Here is a 23,276-nt window from a genome sequence, read left to right as displayed (position 1 = left end):
AGTGTTTGAAGGCCCTGGTTTTATGAACAATGAGACTCCTTCGACGTAATGGTTTCTGGCTTAACAAGGAGTCGCTTCCTTTGTGCTTATATGAATGGGGAGTCGGTGGTTGCTTGGGGTCTAGGGTTCAACATCTCATGGTTGGGTCTTATTATCTTTTGTCAGGCCGTATATCAGTCTCAAGATAATGACGTGTCCCAGTCGCGAGTTTTAAAACATGGACTTCAACAGATATCTTAAATGGTTGTTTCTACATCAAGCCTCCCGTCAGGCCCTTATAGGGATGTAATCGATTGGAGAAAGAGTAAACTACACGTATTTGGATTCAAATATCCATTGGCTACGTACCAGCGCACCGAGCCTCGCCGGCCACCAGCTCTTGCTTGCACCAGAGAGAGGGACTCTGATCACCAGTTGGCTGCAAGCTCTTGCCAGCACTGGAGAGAGAGAGAGAGAGAGAGAGAGATGCAGTCCGGATTCCAGCACCAATGATGAATCTTGACCCTAGAAGAGCAAGGAAAAGGGGGTGTCGGGGTTGGGGTTTCAGTTGGGTTATCAACAGGAAAAAAGCGAAAAGGTCGCATATTAATGTGGGGTCAATTCAGGTTGCATCGGGCCAATTCAGCCTGATACAGTTTAACCGGGCCAGAATTGCCTGTTTTAGCAGGGGTCCTAAATCAGCCCCCATTTTGAATCGCAAAAAGAGCAATTCGATTAAATCAGTCAGTTCAGCCCAATTCTACTCGATTCTGAGATTTAGAGACGATGTTTGCTCAAGCGCCCAGCAGATCCATGACATTTTATAAAATAAATGATCACCAATATTCCTTTCCATCTTATAGAACTAAATTAAGGATCATCAATATTCTGTTGCATCCTGGTTTGAATGATACTGATGACTGCCCTATGACTAATTGACAGAAAGCTCAAATTAATCTACATCCTAGACTTATCAAAAACTGCAAAATCTTTGAATAGACTGTCAAAACCATAACCGCCCTCACAGCCCATGCAATTCATACATAGACCGACAAATACGAACCGCGGACCCCCAACATATTCTGTTACTGGTGCCATGGATTCCTCCTCCTTTGTCCACCTTTTTTCTGAGTGGTAGGTCGGCTTGTTTTTGAACTCTGCCCCCATCAACCCGGTATCACTTAGTTAATTTCCAATTATGGTAACAGATGAAGAATAAGGGATTCAAGCCATACCTGTTTTGACTTCTTTGATTTCCCACGAATCCTGTTTTTGGGAGGTTTCAGTTTATAAATCCGCACCATCCAATGATGAGTTGTAAACACCTGAGCCAACAAGATAGATCAATGAAAAACAATGTGCCAATGCATTGGAAGATGTTCACCATAGTTTCATCATAAAGAGAGAATGATAAATAGCGACAGAAAGGGCAACTAAGTTGCTATAAAAATCTCCTGCTGCCTTCATGTCTTTCAAGTTGGGAAGCATTCTAAAAAGAAATACTGAAAATATTATCCATGGTTTTAAAACTCGCCGAGTCAACTCGTTGACTCGGCTGACTCGGCTCGGCTCGGCCCTCCAACAAGTCAACCCGGTAAGGCAAACTTGGCCTTGACTTGGGCCTGACTCGGCTTGACTCGGCCTGACTCGGGCAAGTTCTGGGATGTTTGAAATTTGATTTTTTATTTGAGTTAAACAAACATGGGATAAAGTACGGTTGTTACAGACAGAACATATGTTTTGTCTGTTATATTCTAAGGGTCTGTCCAATCTTGGACAAGCAATCAGACAGACCCTTAGGGTCTCTTGTGAGTGTGTCCTTAGTGGTCTTTGTGTTGGCTGATTTGGTGGACTGATGTGTTCATTGGATTTGTGGTATGTGTGCTCTTGGATCTTCCCTGTGTGTGTGTGTTAACTTCGTAACAGGTACTAAGTATCACTATCATAGCATAATCAACTATAATATTCATCATGTATTATCAGAAGCATAAAATTAAGGAACTAAGTATATGTTGGAAACTGGTAATTGGCCTTGTGGTAGTCAGTAGCTAGAAGTCACTCAAGAGAGGATTCATAACGTTTTCATAAATTTCTACCAATAAGACAAATGTCAACAGAGCTTCACATAAGTTCTTGATTGCTTGACAATGCACAGAACCATCAAAATACAAAAATCCCGCTAATTCATAAGAAACAACATTAGGAGCCAGTGTTCATAGGGAAAAGAGTTTTAGCTCTGTTTGGGACTGAACAACCAGGATTTTATATGTTGCATCTCCTTCGAGAATTTTTGTCATGCCACTTAATTTCATATTTTTCAACTGACACCATAGTTATTCTTCAACTTACTCCATAGTCCTTTGTCTAAAAAAGAAATTTGAAGGCTATTTAGCAGGATATCCTAGAGTTTTTTGCTACAGCATTAGTTGCTTTTAATGACCTTTGTTCATTTGTCAAGGATGTACATTTATATATGGTCACATGGACAACAAAAAGGACACATGGCATGCCATTGTTGTTCAATTTTTCATTAAGAATACTGTATAAGGGGGCATGACACAAGGGTAACTGGTAAGTTGGGAATATTCCTGTGAGATAGTCTGGCAGAGATCAGCCTATGCATTTTTCAATGCTACTGCTCTCTATGAATGGTTTAACTAGAAAATGACAAACCCAGGAAGTAATACAAGCAAAAACCAAGCTAATTTAGTTGATGCCAATTGTTATCAGTTCAAAAGCAACCTACATCTCTCTCCCAGTTTCAGTGATTACATGCCTTTACACAACCCAAGGATCTCTTGTTTACTGAAAAACATGGTTTGAGACAAATTATAAATTGTTTTTCTTTTAAAATCAAAAGTTAACAAAACCCGGTCTGAGTCACCGAGTTGACCCGCCGAGTCACGAGTCAATAAAGAACGAGTCGAGTCCAGAGTCACGGGTTTTAAAACCTTGATATTATCCAACATGATCCAAAATAGTTAGAAATAAATTTTTTAATGATGACTCGGTGAAAGAAAAGCAATATAAATTTATCCTATCACAAATGATCTGACCTCCTCAAAATGGGTGAGTTTGAAATATTTCTTCCCTATCTCGGTCCCTCTCACTTTGTCGAAGGCTTTGCCATCTGTTTCTACAAACCTATAAATACAAGAAAAAACATGATTATATACCAATGCAGAAAATATCTAAGCAGAACAAAAAGGCATTATCAAGTAATTTCAGCATACCTGTAATAAGAAAGCTTATACATCAGGCAGTTCAACATGGTAGATGTGGCCTGGGAATCAATGCGGTAATGACCATCCCTCTTTCACATGCCAAACGAAAGAACAGGGAAAAAAATATAGTTCAGTTATTGGAGCTAACAATGTGAAATTTTCAAATTGATCATCATGTGCAGACAAATTTACTGTGTTTGGAATCAGATCAAGCAGTAGACATGAAACAGAGGACAAATGAACCAACTTATCCTCCAAAGGCACCTTGTCACAACTTAGCCACTTGGGACAGCCAAAGCATCAATTCGGACAATATCATGTGAGCATGTGAGTGCCTAAGTACATCAAAAAATCTCAAAGGCAGTTTTTGAATCAACCCGTATTTGGAGGATGATAACAATACAATCACCACTTACGAGATAATCAGGTTCCTTGATGTGAGGGAACACCCCACCTCCGATGCGAACCATCCACAAGAATTTATTAATATCATCACTCGGGTACCCCACTAGACCTGCAATAAGTGGCATTAAGAATAAAACTGAACACAAGAAATCAAGGCAAATTTCCCACCAAGTAAAAATGTAACCAACCTCCAAAGACAACAAGTACATATTTGACATCCAGAGACGTGTAGATCTCCCAAGCTGCTTTTTCTGGAGATGACATTGCCATACCAACAGTGGCAATATGAGTGTTATTCCATGTGTTGTTGTCCACTATGACTGTACGGTTAGCCATTGCAGTTGTCTGATATCCATAGTCCCACCATGATGCAACCTGAGGGAATAGCCATGGGTCATTAGCTTTCCAGGATGGCAAGATGAAACTGAAGATGTATTATGGAAGGCAACATATTTTCCATGAACTCAACAATAAAGGTCTCTCTCTCTCTCTCTCTCTCTCTCTCTCTCTATATATATATATATATATATATATATATATATATATATATTAATGCAATGGTGCTCTGGGAGCACCTACACCCACCTAATATAAATCATAGGTGTAGCTTGCATCTTCTCAATCAGACCTTATGAATGTATTCAGCATAATTTATTTGATAGGAATCAAGCCTTGGATCATGTTTTTTGGACATAAAAACAGGATTTTTTAAGTTGTGAAATTTTAGTACATTGTGAGCCATTAATTTTTTAAGATCTTGAAATACCTACATGTATGTCATAATCAAATGATCCAAAATTGTTTTCAATTAAAAAATGCATGTAGATCATATCTATAGGGTTTGATGAATAAAAAAACCTCAAGAGCTTTGAAAATATAAAGCTTCTATTAGGTGGGAGTAGGTGCTCCTGGAGCACCCTATCATTACTAATATATATATATATATATATATATAGAGAGAGAGAGAGAGAGAGACTTGCTGTGTGGTTATCTACATTCTCTACCACAAATTTCCACACCTGTAAACCTTTCCGTTCCATAAAAAATGGCACTCATAAAGTAGTATTATGTTCACAAATTAATCTTTTTTTTCTTATGGCTTATTAACAATTTCATTTTTGTTTCTATTTTCCTCAACTTTTTGCTGAGACCTCACAGCTATAACCTTCACATTTAGAACCGAGGATGCAATTACTATCTTAGAATGGTATTAGATAATAATATTCAATAACCTATGCGTACGAGTAAGGTTTCCATCTTGCAAAACTTTAAAAGGGCAAAAAAAGCTATATGCTCTTTACATGCATTTGCACGGAAGTAGAAAACTTTAGAAGATTGATAACCATTCTGAAAATGAGATGACCTGGGTGTCATACAGACATTTTTTGGACCAATTTTCAGGACAATGGAGATCATCTACAAACACAAAGACTCTCACCCAGCAAATGTGTCTATCTGATTCTAGACCACAAAACCTCAATTTTGGAGTGTGTCGTTCTTCCATTTTCCATAAAAATATTTTAGGCCAAGCATGCGGATATATAACTGTAGTCAAAAGCATAGTCACTGATATGGACGATATTTTGAAAATATTGCAAGAAATTAAGGCAGCTGCTAATATCGGGAAAATCTCGTGATATTTTCAAAATATCACTAAAATGAAAATATTGTGATATTATCACAATATTTTTGCAATTTTTTTAAATCTTATTTTTATATATTTTAAGTTCAGTCTTTTTATTTTTGTTTCTTTTGTATTTTAAAAACTTTTAAAACTTGTTTCTTTATTTTTTTGTAATAAAAATAATAGAAAACCTATGTCACATGGGTGTGGGTGTGGGTGCGGCACTTTCAAAAAACTTGGGTGCGGGGGTGCAGCAAAAATTTTATATATATATATATATATATATATATATATATATATATATATATATATATATATATATATATATATATAGTCCAAAAGTTAGACATAAATGACCCTGGGTGCAGTCAACGCACCCAGGGTCAGCTTGACCACACCGGGTGCCGCATCGCGTCGACGTGGGTGCAGCACCCAGTTGGCCGAGTCCCTGTAACATAGTAGAAAACCTATTCTTTCTTACTATTATTTATATTTTTTAATTTTTTAGGCTTCCAAGATTTTCTACCTTTTCAAAATATCTCAGAGAAAACCCTCACCAAGAAATTACCTTGAACGATAGAGATGTCAAAAGTGCTAAGTACCAGACCCCTAAAGGACTGGTTGATGTCAAGGCAAGACTAGTCGGTCAACTAGAGGCCTCAAGAAAACAAAAAGGAAACATAAAAACTATATTAAAATACTAAAACAAATAAAAATAATGTATTCAGCATGAAATTAAACATTATCAAAGAAAAAAGCATGAAAAAATAGCATCACACACACACACACACACACACACACACACACACACACACACACACACACACACACATATATATATATATATATATATATATTCAACAATCAGGACACAAATTTGAGGGGTGTTGTGGGGCGAGGGAAGGGGGAGAAAGTTGTCCGTGCTGATGGTAGGAGAGAGAGAGAGAGAGCGTAGGGGTGTCATCTCCACTTCACCCCTTTTACTGAAAATGACAAAATAAAAAAACAAAAAAAGAGGGAGACAAAAATGTCCTTAGCGACTAGTCACAAGTTGGCAATTAGTCAGTCAACAAGGACCTGCCTGAATAAGAGGCCTAGCCTAGGCACCTAATGCTGAATTTGGCTACTGAGGTGGATCACACAAAGAATCCCTTGGAAACCACATATTCTGGACAATTCTTTGAAGATTTCCAGTATTTGGACTGCAACACTTTTTTTTCTTTATCAGAGAAAATATTACATTCTACTGTATATTTACAAAAAGACATAATCTCATGAAACAGAAAGCATTGTTGTCAGATGGCATTTGTGCTTCATATGTCGAGGAAACTTATGTTCAATGATTCTTATTCTTTTCAACATTGCTGAAGTATATACACGTAATAGGAAACATGGAGGCAAACTCTTAACCATAAGGATTGTTCGATGTTCACATACAACAACAACAACAACAACTACGCCTTCATCCCAAAACAATTGGGGTCAGCGATATGAACCAAAAAAGAAATTCATTTTGGGTCTTCCACATGAATCCTTTTCCTCCAATCATTTCTATCCAACGCCATGTCCTCGGTGAGGTTCAAAGCATTCATATCCTTTCCTATCATCTCCATCCAAGTCTTCCTAGGCCTACCCCGACCTCTTTTAACTAATATATTTTCCCATACAAAGGCATTAATTATATTCCTTTTCTATTTCGACATGGCCTTGTTTAATATTTATCTAGCTATATCAGGTTGTCCTTATCATTTAGCCTATACAGTTTTTTTTCATGGTAACATATAAGCCTTAATTTTTTGTACCATTTATCAAAATAATGCACCTATGTTCACAAGAAAAATGTACAGTTCAATTCAGAGAAGAAACCAATGGTTTTTCTTTCCTTGAACAGGAACTAATGATGACAGCTTCATGAAGACAGAACCAAGATAAAATCAATCACGGATGAAAGAGAATCCTGACCTTATCATCCACTGCGGTATTATGGCGTAACCATGCATAAGCTTCACGGAAATCATCAAATACATGCAATCCATCATGTGAACGGGATGTTAAAACAATGGAAGGGGCTGAGTATGCTTCTGCTGCAGCCCAGACAGAATGAACCTGATGATGGAAACCAAGTGTTGTTAAAGATCAACAATAATCAATAGGTAGTGCATGGGGCTGCACAACAGCTACATGAGTTACATAGACATTCTTTCCTTACCTTTTTAACATTTCAACAAGCTAATCTTTTAAAACCATCAGGAGGGTGGAAGACCACATGAGAGGTAAACCACATCATGATGATAGAGAGTTCCATTGGTCTCTAGCAAACTTTACCTCTAATAAATCATACTCAGAATTGCAACTGTATAAAAAGACAGCTTTAGATCCATGGCCAAGATCAATGTCACAGCTCATTGTTAGAATTTTCTTGGTGAGAGTCCGAGGGAAATTCTTGCATTAGGTTAGAAACTTTGGTCTTTTTTCTCAGGAAAATCTAATATAAAAATATAAAAATATAAAAAATGTATAAATTACAAAGAAAAACAAAACTGCAAAAAAATTGAAAAAAGTTTGTTGCAAAAATTCTAAATATTGTTAATATTTTGAAAGTATCAATTATTTGCAATATGCTATGAGCCTTTGAAAATATGGCAACACGATCATGATACTTTCATAATATTGCTGATATTTGTGACTATACATGACTACTTAAGCCCACAAGGGCTCCGCTCATCTGGGGACGACTTGTGAATGTCACCAAGCTGATGGGACATCAAAAGTTTGAAACCCACAGGTGGTGTCCCTTGCCGCAAGGTCGAAGCTGGGTGTACTCCCCAGTGGGCAGGGGGGACCTCAAGGGTTTTACCAACCGGAGGCCAGCCAATGTGCGGTCAGTGATTGGGGGGGCGGGGCCTTGGATTTTCACCTCAATAACCAATCCAGAATCAAACTTCGCTCTGATACCATGTAAACCAGAGAACCACCAGTCTAGAGAACGAGAAGAAAAGAAGAGAGAGAGAGAGAGAGAGGAGGCTGCAGGAAATCCCAAACATCAATACCCTAAATGTGTGGGAGTCTTTCTTTTATTGTAAAGGATTGTAACTGATTATATCATAAAAGTACAATACTACCCCCAATCTTTAATGTACAACAAAACATATAAACAGGGGTAAAAGAGACAAATGAAAATACAGCACATAACACCCTTTAGAAAGAGACGTGAACCTGGATCCATGACACACATCAAGTCCCAATATTTTATTCTTCCACAGTGTTGATTATCTGCTGTTCTGACCTCTAGTCACCTCCGGTTTAAATGTTTGCTGTTTTTCTTAATTAAATTGCTCTTCTTTGTCAAAAAAATATACAAACTTTTTTTTTAATGAGAGAAGTCTTTCATCAAAAAGAGGATGGCTGACAAGTAATAACCCTACAACCATCAGGATATTTCAGACAAGCCAAGAAACAATCAGCACATCAAAAAAGTAAACAAAGATTAGTCAAACTCTGATACCTGACTCCTATGACCTAACCAGGACAAAATCTGACAATCTTCCTCTGTACGGAGAAGTATACAGAAACTTGGAGCTCTACTATAATAAAACTATAAGATTGAAATGGGAAACCGACTACATGATCACATTGTTGTATTATTTGAAATAGGAAAAGGATTACATGATCGCATTATCGTATTTGAAAATCAAGCATTAATGAGGTGTGCTGCCATATGCAAAGGTTTGATAATTCCTAGAATCCCTTGAATCTTTTCATTGATTTCTAAAACATCAATGACTTTGTACGTTACAGTTGCATTGATGGCTTGATCTTTTATAATCTATCTGTGGTAAATCTATCAAATATTGGTATTAGATACCTCCAACATACACAGTCTGCCCATGACACAAAAAGTCGGGCATCAGAAAGAGTAAAGACAGGACTTTAGCAGAATAAGGCCCCTCGGTGAGGTCAATTCCTGTTTTCAAGGATTAAACCACAATAGGTCTTTCCCATGTATGATATCACACAAACTAGACACAAGAACACTGCACCATGTCTCAATGCTTTCATCTTTTAAAATGATGCTTCTAAAGATTTTAGCGGCCTTGACAACAAATGAATTACCAACATCTCTACAGTTGAGCAGAAAACATACAGGTGATTGAAATGTAACAAATTGCAAGTAGATTTTTCCATTGAATGAAAGGACATACCCACTACTCCCAATTATGATGAGACAGTGGTGGAGTAGATCCATAGACATGATCCATATTTTAAACATTGAATAGGAAGTGTAATTTGGTGATACACAATGCCCAGTTAATTAACAAAATAAAGAGAAAACAATAGAGAATTTGAAGAGCAGAAATGCAGCTTACCACATAAAAACTTCCCAATACGATAAGAAGAAGAATAGCAACCACAGATGCCTCACGTGGCAGAACTAACAACTTCTTCTCGCTTTGAGGTTTGGTGATGACTTTTTCACTGCTTTCCTTTTCTTTCTTCTTGTTCTTTTTTGAGGATCGCTCCTTTATACCATCATCAGTTTTCAACTTGGATGAAATCTTGTTAATAGACTTCCCCACATCACCTTGGGAAACAGCATTTTGAGAACCACCATCCCCTGCCTTGAAGATGAATTGTGATAAAGATGTTACATGCAACTAGTAAACAGAGCCATCAGGGAATGAGAATAATGTATAGTGCAAAGTATGCCATCAATAATCAACTCACATCAGTTGTGATGACAACTGGGGAACTAGGTGGTTGAAATTTAACTGATCGTGTAAGAACATCAAATGCACCAGAAAGAGCAATTCCAGACAAAATGCAAGCAGCTGGAGCCAGCACAAGCATAAGGCGTACCTAGAAAATACCAACAATTATAAATAGAAACGAAAAGGTAGCACTTATAAAACAGAAAATGGTGGTGACATACCATGACACCTGAAAAATATACTGATGTTACTATGTAAAGGACCACAAAAGAGCTTGCATCAGACAGGGGCGAAAAACATGCCTGACAAACAAACAGTTAATCTGAATCAGTTCGTGCATGAAACAAAAGCAACTAAATTTTTACGTGCAAACAAACCTACACTTTGCAACAATAAATGGTATCCTCATATACAATGAAAAAAGCCCATTCACATGCTCAAATTTTAAGTATGAATTAATTGGTACTTCTTCCTAACCTAAGTGTCAAGCGATCAACCAGTAGTGCACTAGAATAAGAAGATAAACACCACGCATTTATTTATTTTATTTACTAGCTAACCCATGGTTGCCAGACTAGGAAGCGGAAGCGGGAAACAAAACGGGAAGCGGAAGCGAGAAGCGGGGCATTTTGAAATTTATAGGAAGCGACAAGCGAGAAGCAAGGAATTGATTTGAAAGCGAAATGGGAATCGAAAAGGAAGCGATATGAGAATTGAAATGGGAAGCAAATAAAAACTAAAATAAAAATTACTATTCTTAAATTTTATGATTTTTCAGTGTAAGAATTAAATTTTTGTCAAAATCTAAAAATGATGATTATCTATTTAGAGAAAGCACATGGGAAGTGAGTGAAAAGCGTGACAGGAAGCACTTAGAGAACATGAAAAGAAGTGCAAGATGGCATATAGGAAGCATCTAGGAAAGGTAGATGGAGCATGTGGGAAGCATAGGAGAATCGAGATTTCCATCAAGTTTTGGAAGCGAGGAGCATCGCGTGTGCTTCCCACATATCCAAGAAGCTTCTGGTAACTCTGGGATAACCCACCTTGTCAAATCAACTAGGTGCATGTTACACCTAAATGATAAAGATATAAAAAAAAAATAGAAAGCATGCAAAAAAGGTAATAAACAGTATACAAAATTAAACTTATGATGTTAACATAGAAATAAATACAACCATATTCATATGGAAATGCATCACCATCACATTAAATATAAAAATAATTATAAATCATCAAATTTTTATTGTATGTTGAAATAAGGGACAAGTTGGCAGATGTTTCTCTTGCATTAAGCTCGCTCATAGAGGACAGCATAAACTGAAATAAATTTGAAAGCACTGGCTGCTGCCGATCTGGCAATGAAACACTTATAAAAGGTGTTGAATCAAATTTTTCATAATATAAATTAGAAACGTGCTTGAAGTTTACCCAGTCCCAATGTTTCAGTAAATTGAGTACATACTGGACCATATTTCTTTGCCTTGGTGGTCAAGGTATGAGTTGTTCATACCAGACAGAGATGATTTCCAGTAATGTATAATAATGTGATCAAAGCTTTAGATCATAAACGAAAAAGGTCAGGTCAAAACCCAGCATATGCAGAAAAGTGACCTAAATCCAATGCAATTTAACTGATCTCTCAGGTGGTTATTTATTTTCCCAGGTTTTTTTTTAAGCAAAGGAAATCAGGTTTCCTAGTTATTTATTTTTCATTGTTCAAAACATAATGAAGCAAAACCTCCAAAATTCACCTCCGGAGTACATCTCATGAAGGTGATGCCAACTGCTATTCTGTTTCAACATTCTTTTCAAAAAAATTAGTTTCAGCAGTCTGTCATCATAGACACAAATGAAAAGCAGTGGTAGGAGGCTATGGAAGCTAGCTTTTGGGACCACTGTATAGCTTCATGGTAAAGGACTCGAGATACTTCTATTTTTGTTTAACAAAATAATCCAAAGAAGACCAACCACCATTCTTCTTCTAACACGTCAACACTTCCATGCAAGCATAGGTTTGGACAAGTAATCACAGACAAGCAGTCACTAGTCAAAAGAGGAAGTTGTTTCAAGCACATTAGTAGATTATCAAAAATGACATTTCAGAATAACATATTATGATATTAATATTTAGTATAGTAATAAAATAGCACAGTGGTTCCTTGTGTATCAAATGAGTATTATACGTGAGGAAATTTCAGATATGCACGCTGAAGATCATTAACAAGATTTGAAGAATGTGGACAAAACAATTTTATGTGCTCTGATGATTATGTGCTAAGATCGAGTATGATAAGCTACAGGAGGATTCAATCAAACACAAATTCTTGACAATTATTCCAAATGAGAATGGCAGAGCTTGAACCGGCACCCTTGTTGTGCATGCAGTCAACAAATCAGCTCTTTCTTATGGCATGCACTTTTGACAAGCTGATGCTGTTAACCACATGCATTTCATCCGACTCATTATTAAATGGCATATGATTGAACAATGCATTCCTTGTATCTATCCAGAAAACAGAAACACTTTGCATCAACAATTATATAGTCCAGAAGAAAAATGATGCAGTGCACAAAGATGAAACATGAATAATTTCTTACAATAATGCCTGCTGGAACCAAAAAGGCCAAAATATTGATGTCCATAAAATAGGATGGCCATGTTGGAGGTTGATGCTCGCTAACGCTAGCGATAATCGGGATGTACTTGCTTGCATAAGTTCTGCACCCATCCAAAATCAATGGAAAGACACCAATAAAAAAATTTAATAAGGATGATAAAGTTTAGGTCTCAGGACCAGAATGGTTAGCAACAGAGAACTGTTATTTCCATATTAATTAAAGCTAATTCAACATAGAAAATGTATATAAAAAGTAGGCTCTAAACAATATATAGACATAGAACATGAGTTCTTCTGGTAGAAATTTTTTTCCTCCTCTTTGGCTGCTATTTTCTAGATCAACATTTAGCCCAGAGTGCACACAACCATTTCAAGTAAACCATATATCTGAATGAACAAATATCCATGTTCGACTCATTTGTGCCTCTGCTCAAGTTATAAGTCACCTAATGAATAATATTCTTTAAAAGCATTTAACATCCTTAAGAGAATCTATTATAATGTAGGCTTACTGCTTTCACAAAATAAATAATTTAAGTAGGTGGAACTGGTTCTTACGGATCAAGAAGACTCAAACTGCGGCCACTCCATCCTTTTGTTGGGCTTGAAGCCACTAATGCTGCAAGAACTGCCACCACTACACCACACACTGCCCTGGAAAATATAGAACAGCTCATTCTGTGTTTTAACACTTAACTACTATGAAAAGACATTTCATATACTGCCAAAAGAAATTGAAACAGACACTTTTGAAAAATATCAAGCCATTTTAGAAGCAACCACAAGCTAGTCCTATATGATCATGGCTTGTCAAAACAATTTAATTTGTGAAATGCCAAATAGAAAACAGAGATGCAAATATAAGAAACCCCAACATGGTATGATGTTCTGTTCTTGTAAAACAATAGCCTAGGTCTTTGGTGCAGTAAATTCCACAGTAGTGTATAAGACCCGTAAAACTTACATCCCAATGGTAACAACAAGTGTCACAGCAACCTTATACATTTTTGGAGTAAGAAGCCTTTTGAAATAATACACGAGAGCCACCACATGTATAATGATAAAGACCTGCAAACATGATGAATTATGTTCTGAGAAGAAACACAATTAATTGAACCAAAAGAAGTAAAGATAAATTTTCTTGTATAGGCCACACCAAGCAAAGAATGGACAAATAGGTCCATAAAAAACTAAAGGTGTTTGTTTTCCACGCATTAGGCATCCATTGCCACTAAGTTAACATCATTAGATTCCTGAAAAGCATTGATAGTCCAAAACATCTATCTGATCCATTATTTAAAAAAAAACTCATTTGTTGAGTAAAAATACCAACCAAAAATGATGCAAAATGTTCTGAGGTCATCACAGCATTAAACCCAACAACAGGAACCAAAGAAGCCAACAAAGTTCCGAGGACAACCTGCATGAGAAAATACACTATGTTATCATTTGAAGGAATATTTACTACCACCACCAGTGAAAGAAATTCCCTATGATGAACTGATATAGCATCAATGTCAAAGAAAAATTGTAAGAAAAGTATGAGTTATATAACTCCACAAGCTTCTCAAATGCTTGTGCTACTTACCAGAGGAGCATAAGCAATATATAGTCGAGATGAGTAGCGCCCAGTGACAATGCATAGAAGCACATGCATTGGAATAAGGTTTATAATAAATGTGTAACCACCCCAGGAGCAAACCTGCAGTTGTATACCACCATCCAGAGCATAAAGAATATGACAACAGAAAAGAAGCACAGGATTTAATGAGTAAAGCTTACCATATAGAAGTATGAGAGAGCATTCAGAGTAGCATAAAAAAGAGATCCTGTATTAAGTGTCTGAAGATTTCAAATATCATAAAGAAACAGGGTCATTATTAGTACACATTCATCAACTTCATCCAGAAAAATCACCAATCTTGCAATCAACCACATATAAGAACCATCAACAAACAGAAGGAAAAAAGAGAGACAGTGGATAACTTTTGTAGAGATAAACCTTTATGTAGAGATAGAATGTGAATATCAAGGCAAATATTGCCACAGCTTCATTGTCATAACTCCCAGCTACAGATCGTGATATATAGGATGGCACCTATTCACAATGCATGCAGACAGAAGTTTGTATAAATGCTTCAGGATATCAGGACACCCTACACGATGCAGAAGTCAAATTTCATCTACCACTAAACTGCATGTATGGAAACTTAAAAACTAATAAAATAACAAAAAGAAAGAAAGCAAAGGTATATGAAAATAACGGAAAAATATATCAATCATCACATGCAGACGAAAGAATTGACTTTAGCAGGCAAGGAAAAATATCTGCACTCTGCAGCAAAAGATTCTTATAAAATTCTAACACCCAACAAAAACTGAAATCCATGATCACAAATGTAGGAGGAACTTCATAAAGAAGAACCTCATCAAACAAGTTGCAAAAGCAATATCTGTCAAATTTATTGACAAGTGACTGGGCATATCAAAACTTACAAATGTCCAGATTTCACACCATCTCTGCAAAAAATGGACAAGTGCATGAAATCAAATTAAAGATGGATTCCTTGCACATGGAAGAATATTGCATTAATGAAATACTTAAAAGATAACCCACACTGAGATTGGTCAGAAAGACAAGCAGAATTTAGCTTAGGGAACTTAATTAAGAACTATACCAAACAATAATCAGTGCAACCAAATTAATTATGGACAAGATGAATAGCAACAGAAGCCTGAACTCCCTAGATTCCAGATGACTAGATGAGCTTTTAGTAAAACTCGGAGGTAGCATAACAAGCACAGACAAAAAGATTGCCTGTAATTCTCGGGGTGAAATTATCTATTGACCAAGATATCTTGAACATCCTGCAACATATGAATAACATCATGAGGACTGTATACAGTTTGATGAGGGTATAAACAGTCCTTCAGACCTTCTCCACCATGGGAAAATGAAAACCAAAAGACAGAGAAATGATAATACCCATATACAATGACTGGGGAATGAGGACCATGCGCAGGATTCTACTGGTTATATCATTAATAGCATTGAAATATGAGAAATTGCTTGCATTTTCTTAAAAAGGAGACAACTAGTTTATATAAATCCTGAAAATATGTGTATGTCTGCGATGCATGTGTGTTCAAGCATGCATAATCTTTGAGCATACATTCATCAGGTTTGATGTGCTGAAGGCATGGATTGGGTTCAAACAACTGAGGGCACGGGGTCAATTGGATCTGTGGGAAAAGTTTGCTCTTTTTGGTGCTGACTACGGACCTGCCAAATGAATGGAGAAGTCTTAAACTGGGGAACTTTGTATTCCCCATCATGCCGACTGCTGGGAGCTTGAGTTCACATGTTGGACTTCTTGTGGTTGTCTGTCTGAACATGTTTTTTAGTTTCAAAGATCAAGGCTACCGGTAGTTTGTTTACAAGGATTTAAGACTTGGCCACCACGATGCACCATAATGATACCAGTTATCAATATACATGTACAAAACCAGCAGCTAGTTTCTATTTCATGAGGAACAAGGAGCTACACTTGATATTAATATTGAAAGAAGAGACAAAAATGTGCAAGTATTTACAGTAACCTTGATGAAAAAGCTCCGCAGCAACAAACATGACAATCAAAGATGAAGGGTGGGAGAAAGAGAATATGAACCAACAGAGACTGCCAGTGAACAACTTAGAAAAGTTCAGAGGCCAGCCCATTTAACAATTTATAATGCCTTTACCATAAATGATAATTCTTAATATGCTTAACACCATGTAGGATTAGAAAGTGTTTTCTAATGAACACAAAAATATAACAGATTATAGGATAGCACACGAATGTTTACCATAGCTATAAGAGTGGCTGCAGCCAAACCAGCCCCAATACCTTTGACTTCCTACATAGAGACAACTCATAGAATTAAACGAACACCAAAAAACATACATTAGCATTTATTAAAGATAGTATCTGATCACTGGAAACCAGACCTTTGTCAAAAGGTACGTTGCCCAAGATGCATTAGCTGAGAAGACAGGAGCAGTAAAAACACAAACAGTTTCCACAGACAAAGGAATGTTCAAAGAGTTTAATATCCTGCAGTCAAAATGCAAAAAGAACAAAAAACGAAACTACAAATGAGAGCGCAATCTTAACATTGTGCCCACAAAGTTACGCAAGCAGCATTCACTAATGAAATTTAAACATCCTCATAAATGGTAGAGGTGGAAATCTATACATCAAACAGTAACTAGCTTAGATAATAAAATTACAAAGTCTCAATGGATAATCGGCAACAAATATATTATTGAAATACAAATTCAAAACTAAAATAATGTCACTACAAAAATTTTTTGGAACAAAAAAAATTGTTCAGGGAACAAGCAAATGCAGGTTTACCTACCACCACAAGGAACCAGCTGTGAGTGTTAAACCTGGATAAACAGTTCCGCCAATCACACGTCCCAGCGGATACCTTTGTGATAAAAAAACAGAGTTATATTAAAAACCATTTGCATTTATATACCAAATAACTTCCAATAAAAACTTGAGGTAAGAAAACACTATTACCAGGTATGATCATCAAACCAGTTCCAGAAGTCATAAATTCCATTCTTTGTGAGATACTGAATTCAGAAAATAGGCCAATTAGCACATACTAGTTCCAAATATATGCCTTCAAAATAAAACATTTTATAGGAATAAGGATACAGTAAAAAAAATATCATAAATAACTATGACCTTAGGAACTGGAGAAGATATTTTATGAAATATTAACAGAATCAACAAGGAGATCAAGTTTTACTAATAAACCATGAAAAAGACTGGTGAATTCTTAATATAACAAATGTATGCTTAATTCAGAAAGAAACAAATAGCAGATAGAACTCTAAGAAAACATATTGCCTGTGAAACTCGGCGGTTGAGAGGTTCAGTCATATTAGCTCCCTATCCGATTAGAGTGCTCTAGCAAGCTATTGGGACCCTATGGCTTGCAGGCACCATTATAGACATTTCAGTTGGATTGGAACATCTCTACCATTCTTTAGAAAGAATGGATCTAATAGTCAAACATTTCTAACCCTTTACCAATTAATAATCTACAAGATCCCTTAAATTAGCTTCTGAACTAAAAGGCATCCCAACTCTTTCTTTCTTTCTTATGCTCACATTAGCCTGCAAGACAGCTTGTTGCTTGTGTTAACTATGTTTAAAAGGTTTCATTTTTTTTTTCCACAAGTCCAGAAATGCATTTTATGTGCATTATTCACAAGACACAAGTCAGTCTGTCATTTACATTGACAGAAAGTCTCAACCTTTCATTTCCTAAAATCTGGAAAGTGACTGTTCCAACAGAAGTTTCAATAATCATCTTAAACCTGATGCATTCAGATTCCCAACATAATAAATCTCACAATATGTCATACTGTTGAAAGTTCCTAGGAAAGGAATTTGATTTCAAATCTGATTTGACCTTATTTAGGGATGTCAATGATATGATAAACCAGTTTATATAATGTGGCATAACCATAAACCATATGGTTTTTAATCCAAAATTTCTTTTCTGCACCAATTCAATCAGATTGTTATAAAGGGCGCAAATTAGAGGATGAGACTTAAACCTGGAATATGAGTGCCCAGGTAAAAAATTCAAAAGGACGACTAACCACACATGAAACTTTGAAACTTGTGATATAATTATGCATGTTATTTTTCAAATGCTAAAAGTAATAGCAAAAATGACACAGGTTCGATTAGGATCTGACAGAATTAAACTATTTTAATGAGCTTCAGTTGAATGTGGGTTATAATTTTTAACACAGATTTGTATTCATTTGGAATGATTTAATATATTTTGACTTAGAATCCAAGTATAAATTACATATCCGAGTAGAGATTTGGTAATACCTGCATCTGAACTAAATAACAACAATAATAATAGGCTCTTCTGAACATCTCAGGAAAATCTTGAGACTTTTTTTTTAAATAGTAGAATTTTTAAAAATCAAATTCTATTTAAAATATGTAAACATCACAAATTACGATAGTTGATTCTGCCAATATTTTCAACTTTCAGGATATATTCACACTTTTCAATTTCGCAAAAGAAACATTTAAAAACATAACAAATTGAAAAAGTTGAGATGTTTGACGACTTTTGTTTAAACACAACTTTAACTTCCACTTCCTACTACATTGACCTTTAAAGAAACCTTCCAGCCAACTGGAACCATGCTTCAAATGTTGCATAAGATCCATATATATCCTAAGATATGTGGAGAAAAGAAAACTACCACTAGACAGCCTCATCCATCCTCCATTGATTGTTCAAGCCCCTAGATTTCCAAAACAGACCCATTTTGTAGATGCTACTATGCCCAACTGTAACAATGTATACACTTTCATTTTTCATTGGAACACTTATGCTATTCTTCAAGTAAACATATAATTTTGCACCAGCTTTTCTTGTAGACCAGTGTTGTTAAAAATGTGCCTCGCCTCGAGGCACGGCCCTCTGTGCCTTGAGGAGCACTTAAATAGTGCACGAAGGCCATGGCGCATGCCTCATGCGCTATGCGGCGCATGCCTCATGTGCTATGCGGCGCACGCCTCATGCGCTATGAGGCGCACGCCTCAGGGTAAGATACGCCTTGCCCTGTGGCATACGCTTCATTTGATTTAGGTCAAATGGGCCAAATTTGGGGCGAGCCTGACCCTTATTAGGGTCGGGCCCTCTCTTCTTTCCCTCTCTCGCTCTCGTCTCTCCCTCCTCTCTCGCCTCTCACTCTCTCATCTCTCGTGTACGCAACAGAAAAAAGGAAGAAGCAGAAGAAAGATAAGCAAAAGAAGAAGAAGGTACTTCTTGCGCCTCGCCCCGAGGCATACTCCTCATTTGATTTAGGTCAAATGGGGGTCAAAGGCCCCATTTGATCCAAATTTGAGGCAAGCTCGACCCTTATTAGGGTCGGGCCCTCCCTTATTTCCCTCTCGCTGCTCAATCCTCTCTCTCTCTCTCTCTCTCTCTCTCTCTCTCTCTCTCTCTCTCTCTCTCTCTCTCTCTCTCGTCTCTTGTTTCTCCATCCTCTCTCGCTGCTCCATCCCCCCTCTCTCTTGTCTCTCGCTGCTCATCTCTCACTCTCTCGTCTCTCGGGTACACAACAGAAAAAAGGAAGAAGGAGAAGCAAAAGAAGAAGAAGGTACTTCTTCTTTCCCTCTCTCGCTGCTCAATCTCCCGTCTCTTCTTCCTTTCTCTTCTTTCTCCCCCTCTTTATTTTTCTCTTCTCCTTCCTCCGCCTCTTCTTCTTCTTCTTCTTCTTCTTCTTCTTCTTCTTCTTCTTCTTCTCCATTGTTCTTCCTCCCTTCTGCTCGCCTCTTCTTCCCCCACCATTTCTTCCTCTCTCCCATTGTTTCGTCCTCCACCTCTTCTCCCCTGTTTTTCGTCTTTTTCTTCTCCCCTATTCTTCCTCCATTCTTCTTCTTCCTCTTTTTATTATTCTGATTTTTTATTAGTTGAATTTTTATTTTTCTTTGAAATCATGTATAGTTAATTTTGTTGATTAATTTTTTCTGTAAAAGCCTGAAATCTTTTTAATTTTGTTGATATATGCATAGTTATTAATTACTGAAATTTATTTGTTTTTCTATGAAAATCCCAAAGCATGTTTAATATTACTTATTATGTAATATTATATATATATATGTATATAAGTGTGTTATTGTGCTTCTGTGATTTTTTCTGTGAAAGGCTGAATTCATACTTTATATTGATATGTTACAAGTAATTGTATATATATGTAATTATGTATATTCTGCAATATAATCTGAATTTTTATTAGTTGAATTTTTATAGATATTTTTAAAGGTTTTTTTAAGTTTTAAAAAAAATGAGGCTTACCCTTTACGCCTCACTTTAGTTTTTGGTGGAGCGCTATGCTACCCCTTAACGCTTTTCACAACATTGACTGTACACTTCTTCCAAACTGTTTCCCCTGCAAACATCTTAAATTCTTACACTACTCTGCTGCTTTCACCAGCAATTCTTTAACAAGCACATTCCTCCAAGTAAACAACAATTCACAAAAACAAAGAACTAGTGATGAATTTTGCGTTCACGTTTTCAATTAAACACGTACTGAAAGACACTAAAAGTTAGTACAGTTTCTAAGATCTCTTATCACTACATGTGCTTCCCATTCCGTTTCTCATCCACCAACAAGCTGAACGTGACCAATTACAACCCCTAGCCGAACTAAAACTCTTCAATTAACTAAACATAAACCTCATTCTACTCAAAGATCGCATTTTTAACCACAAATTGAAGAATTCATCACACTCTCACCGCAAACCACCTTCAAACCAAAAAAAGAGAAGCAGAAAACCGAAAATTCAAGAGCGTACCACAACTTCACACAACGAACTAACCAATTCAACGCAGAAAGACCACTTTTTAGAGAAAATGAAGGATCGGTAGTCGTCAAACCTGAGTGACTCTGTAATTGAAGTATGGATCGAACTCATGAATGACGCTCTCGTACTTGATCACCTGTAAAAAAGAACGGCAAACAAGCCAAGATCATCAAATTCTCTATTCAGATCACTGATCGGCGTCATCTCTCCGGATCTAAGAGAGAATAGAGCAATAGATCGGATCTAGGGCAACGGGATGGGGGAAAGGGCGAGCTTACGGAGAAGAGACGGATAGAGAAGGCGAGAACTCCGATGAGGAGGAGGATGAATAAGGAGAGCACGTTCCCGAAGGCGTTCCGGAGAGGAGTCGTCGCCGTCGTCGTCTCTGTCGCTCCTCCGGTGGACGCCATCGCCGCCGTCGATGGAGAGAGAGAGAGAGAGTCATGGCGGACGACCTGCTGGCTTATATACTGGGGCCAAATTATTATGTTTACCCCCAGTAGTTATGGGTTCAAACGGGTCGGACTAGGGCCGGATCTTGTTAAATCTGAATCTGGATCCGAAATGTATACAGTAGATCCGAAACTTGATCCGAGGAGGTAAGATTGAATTGGAATCCAAATCCAAAATACATGTGATAATACTGGATTAAAAAATGAAACAAAAACAAGCTATTTACTTGCAAAAAAATGCAATGGGTTCGGATTTTGATTTGGATCAACCCCAGATCTGGTTTAAAATACTCATCCGAATCCAAAAATAATCTGATTGAACAAATCCGAACTCTGCATTAGGATTTTACTTGAAAGATCTAGATCTGGAATGGAAAGTATCCGTTTGCAGTCCTACCCAGTGGGTGAGGTCAAGGACAAAGTCCAGGGTTTGTAGGGATTTGACTTATCAAGAAAGACGAGACCGGCGGTCTATAAACCCTTGACCAATCTGTGGCTACATGTAAAATTTATCGGATTCTCCTTATGTCCTATTTATTATATTAAATAAAATGGGATTACTAAACTGCTTGTTTTAACTTTCTGTGGCGTTACTATGGAAATTTTCTCAAGTTATTTGCTATCTAGGTATAATAAGGTAATTTCAAAGGCTTACTGAACCGTTTGTTTTTCATTATTATACCCACCATAGCATTCACATATTTTTAGAAAACCTAAAATAGACATTCCCAATTTTTCTACCGGGGTGTGTTTGGTCATGGCAATTGATGAAAAAACACAATTATATGAGCAAGAAAAAAATTGGTATAGTGTAGGCCATTTGATTTTTTTAAAATCTTTCAAAAACCTGCATGCGTGTCACAATCTAATGATCTAAGAGTATTCTATGGAGAAATAAATTAAAAAAAATGACGGATCAAAAAATTAGGACCGAAAGTTTGGTCACTTGAAGGTTGGGTGAAATAATACGTTGAACAGGTGAGGCATAACAACAAGATGGTAGTTGACGCATGTGATGAAACTTGTTAGTGGGACAAAACCGTCCATACTGACAAAATATCGGCGTTTTTTTTAAAAAGATATGAAAAAAAAACGTGACGCTTACCTAGAGGACTTGATTATATCTGTTTCCGATCCATTCTGGATTCTGATGTGGATCATCAATATTCAGTAACGTGTGTCGGATCAGGTTGACCCATTTGCACCCGGGCTTATTCCATTAGTTCACCCTTTGCACTCTCATGGGGGCATGGCGTGGGCCCCATTCCCTGCAATAACTGAGTACCTAGCAGCTTGGAAGTTGGATACCGGTTCACAGATGGCCAAACTATCCAGATGAAGAAATTAAGGGCATGTTTGGTAACGTCTCAAGAAATTAAGACCAAATACCAGCTGATAGTACGTAAGGATTTAGTACAAACCATATCATGTTTGATCCAAATCCAAATCTAAACCATATGAAACCAAACCTGAATTCAGCCGACACCAAATCCTTATTCAACTGTACCAAATCCTTATTCAACTGTACGTGATAAAAAACGGATCTGGTAAAGATGAGAGAGAAAACTACAACTTCACATGTACAAAGATAAAGCAAAACACATCTAATCTGCATCTAAAAACAAATCCAACATAAAACAATATATCCGATCCAAGTTCCAAAATATCAAAAATCAAATATGAATACATAATCAAAATCTTGTTTAATGAGCAATATCCATGAGACAGTGTTGGTTGTCAGATTAGATGTTCAACAACCCCAATCCTGGTTTAGAGTTGATCTAAGGAGCCTATTAGTGACTACAGTAGACCACATATTTGTTGGATCAATTTTCGGATCACACAGTTTCACAA

At 36.8% G+C, this 23,276-nt stretch overlaps 1 protein-coding gene across 1 annotated transcript; it reads right to left on the bottom strand.

Moving 5' to 3' along the window:
* Positions 1-815: 815 nt before the first annotated feature.
* LOC149828760 (dolichyl-diphosphooligosaccharide--protein glycosyltransferase subunit STT3A-like) lies at positions 816-21,421 on the bottom strand. Its single transcript, XM_090017713.1, has 23 exons — positions 21,249-21,421; positions 21,044-21,106; positions 17,134-17,189; positions 16,967-17,038; positions 16,554-16,659; positions 16,412-16,462; positions 14,565-14,660; positions 14,345-14,404; positions 14,151-14,264; positions 13,896-13,982; positions 13,527-13,630; positions 13,121-13,216; positions 12,543-12,663; positions 10,163-10,243; positions 9,958-10,089; positions 9,600-9,851; positions 7,195-7,338; positions 3,797-3,983; positions 3,620-3,717; positions 3,213-3,292; positions 3,036-3,123; positions 1,215-1,304; positions 816-1,136 (listed from the first exon to the last, which is right to left on the bottom strand). The coding sequence occupies exons 1-23, from the start codon at positions 21,378-21,380 to the stop codon at positions 1,065-1,067; spliced, it is 2,382 nt and encodes a 793-aa protein (XP_089873839.1). The 5' UTR covers positions 21,381-21,421; the 3' UTR covers positions 816-1,064.
* Between the last annotated feature and the right edge of the window lie 1,855 nt (positions 21,422-23,276).

The sequence above is a fragment of the Nuphar pumila genome, chromosome 9 (genome assembly GCF_984573655.1).
Source record: "Nuphar pumila chromosome 9, dmNupPumi1.hap1.1, whole genome shotgun sequence".
Classification (NCBI taxonomy): domain Eukaryota; kingdom Viridiplantae; phylum Streptophyta; class Magnoliopsida; order Nymphaeales; family Nymphaeaceae; genus Nuphar; species Nuphar pumila.
This window is presented reverse-complemented; position numbering and strand designations above follow the sequence as displayed.

Bases quoted from the DNA above. Each gene is read 5' to 3' on its own strand.
- LOC149828760 (XM_090017713.1), bottom strand. From the start codon at position 21,380: ATGGCGTCCACCGGAGGAGCGACAGAGACGACGACGGCGACGACTCCT. The intron at 16,463-16,553 runs GTCTGGTTTCCA...GTCTCTATGTAG, and splicing joins CAACGTACCTTTTGACAAAG to GAAGTCAAAGGTATTGGGGC. The intron at 3,718-3,796 runs GTTGGTTACATT...CACTTATTGCAG, and splicing joins TGTACTTGTTGTCTTTGGAG to GTCTAGTGGGGTACCCGAGT.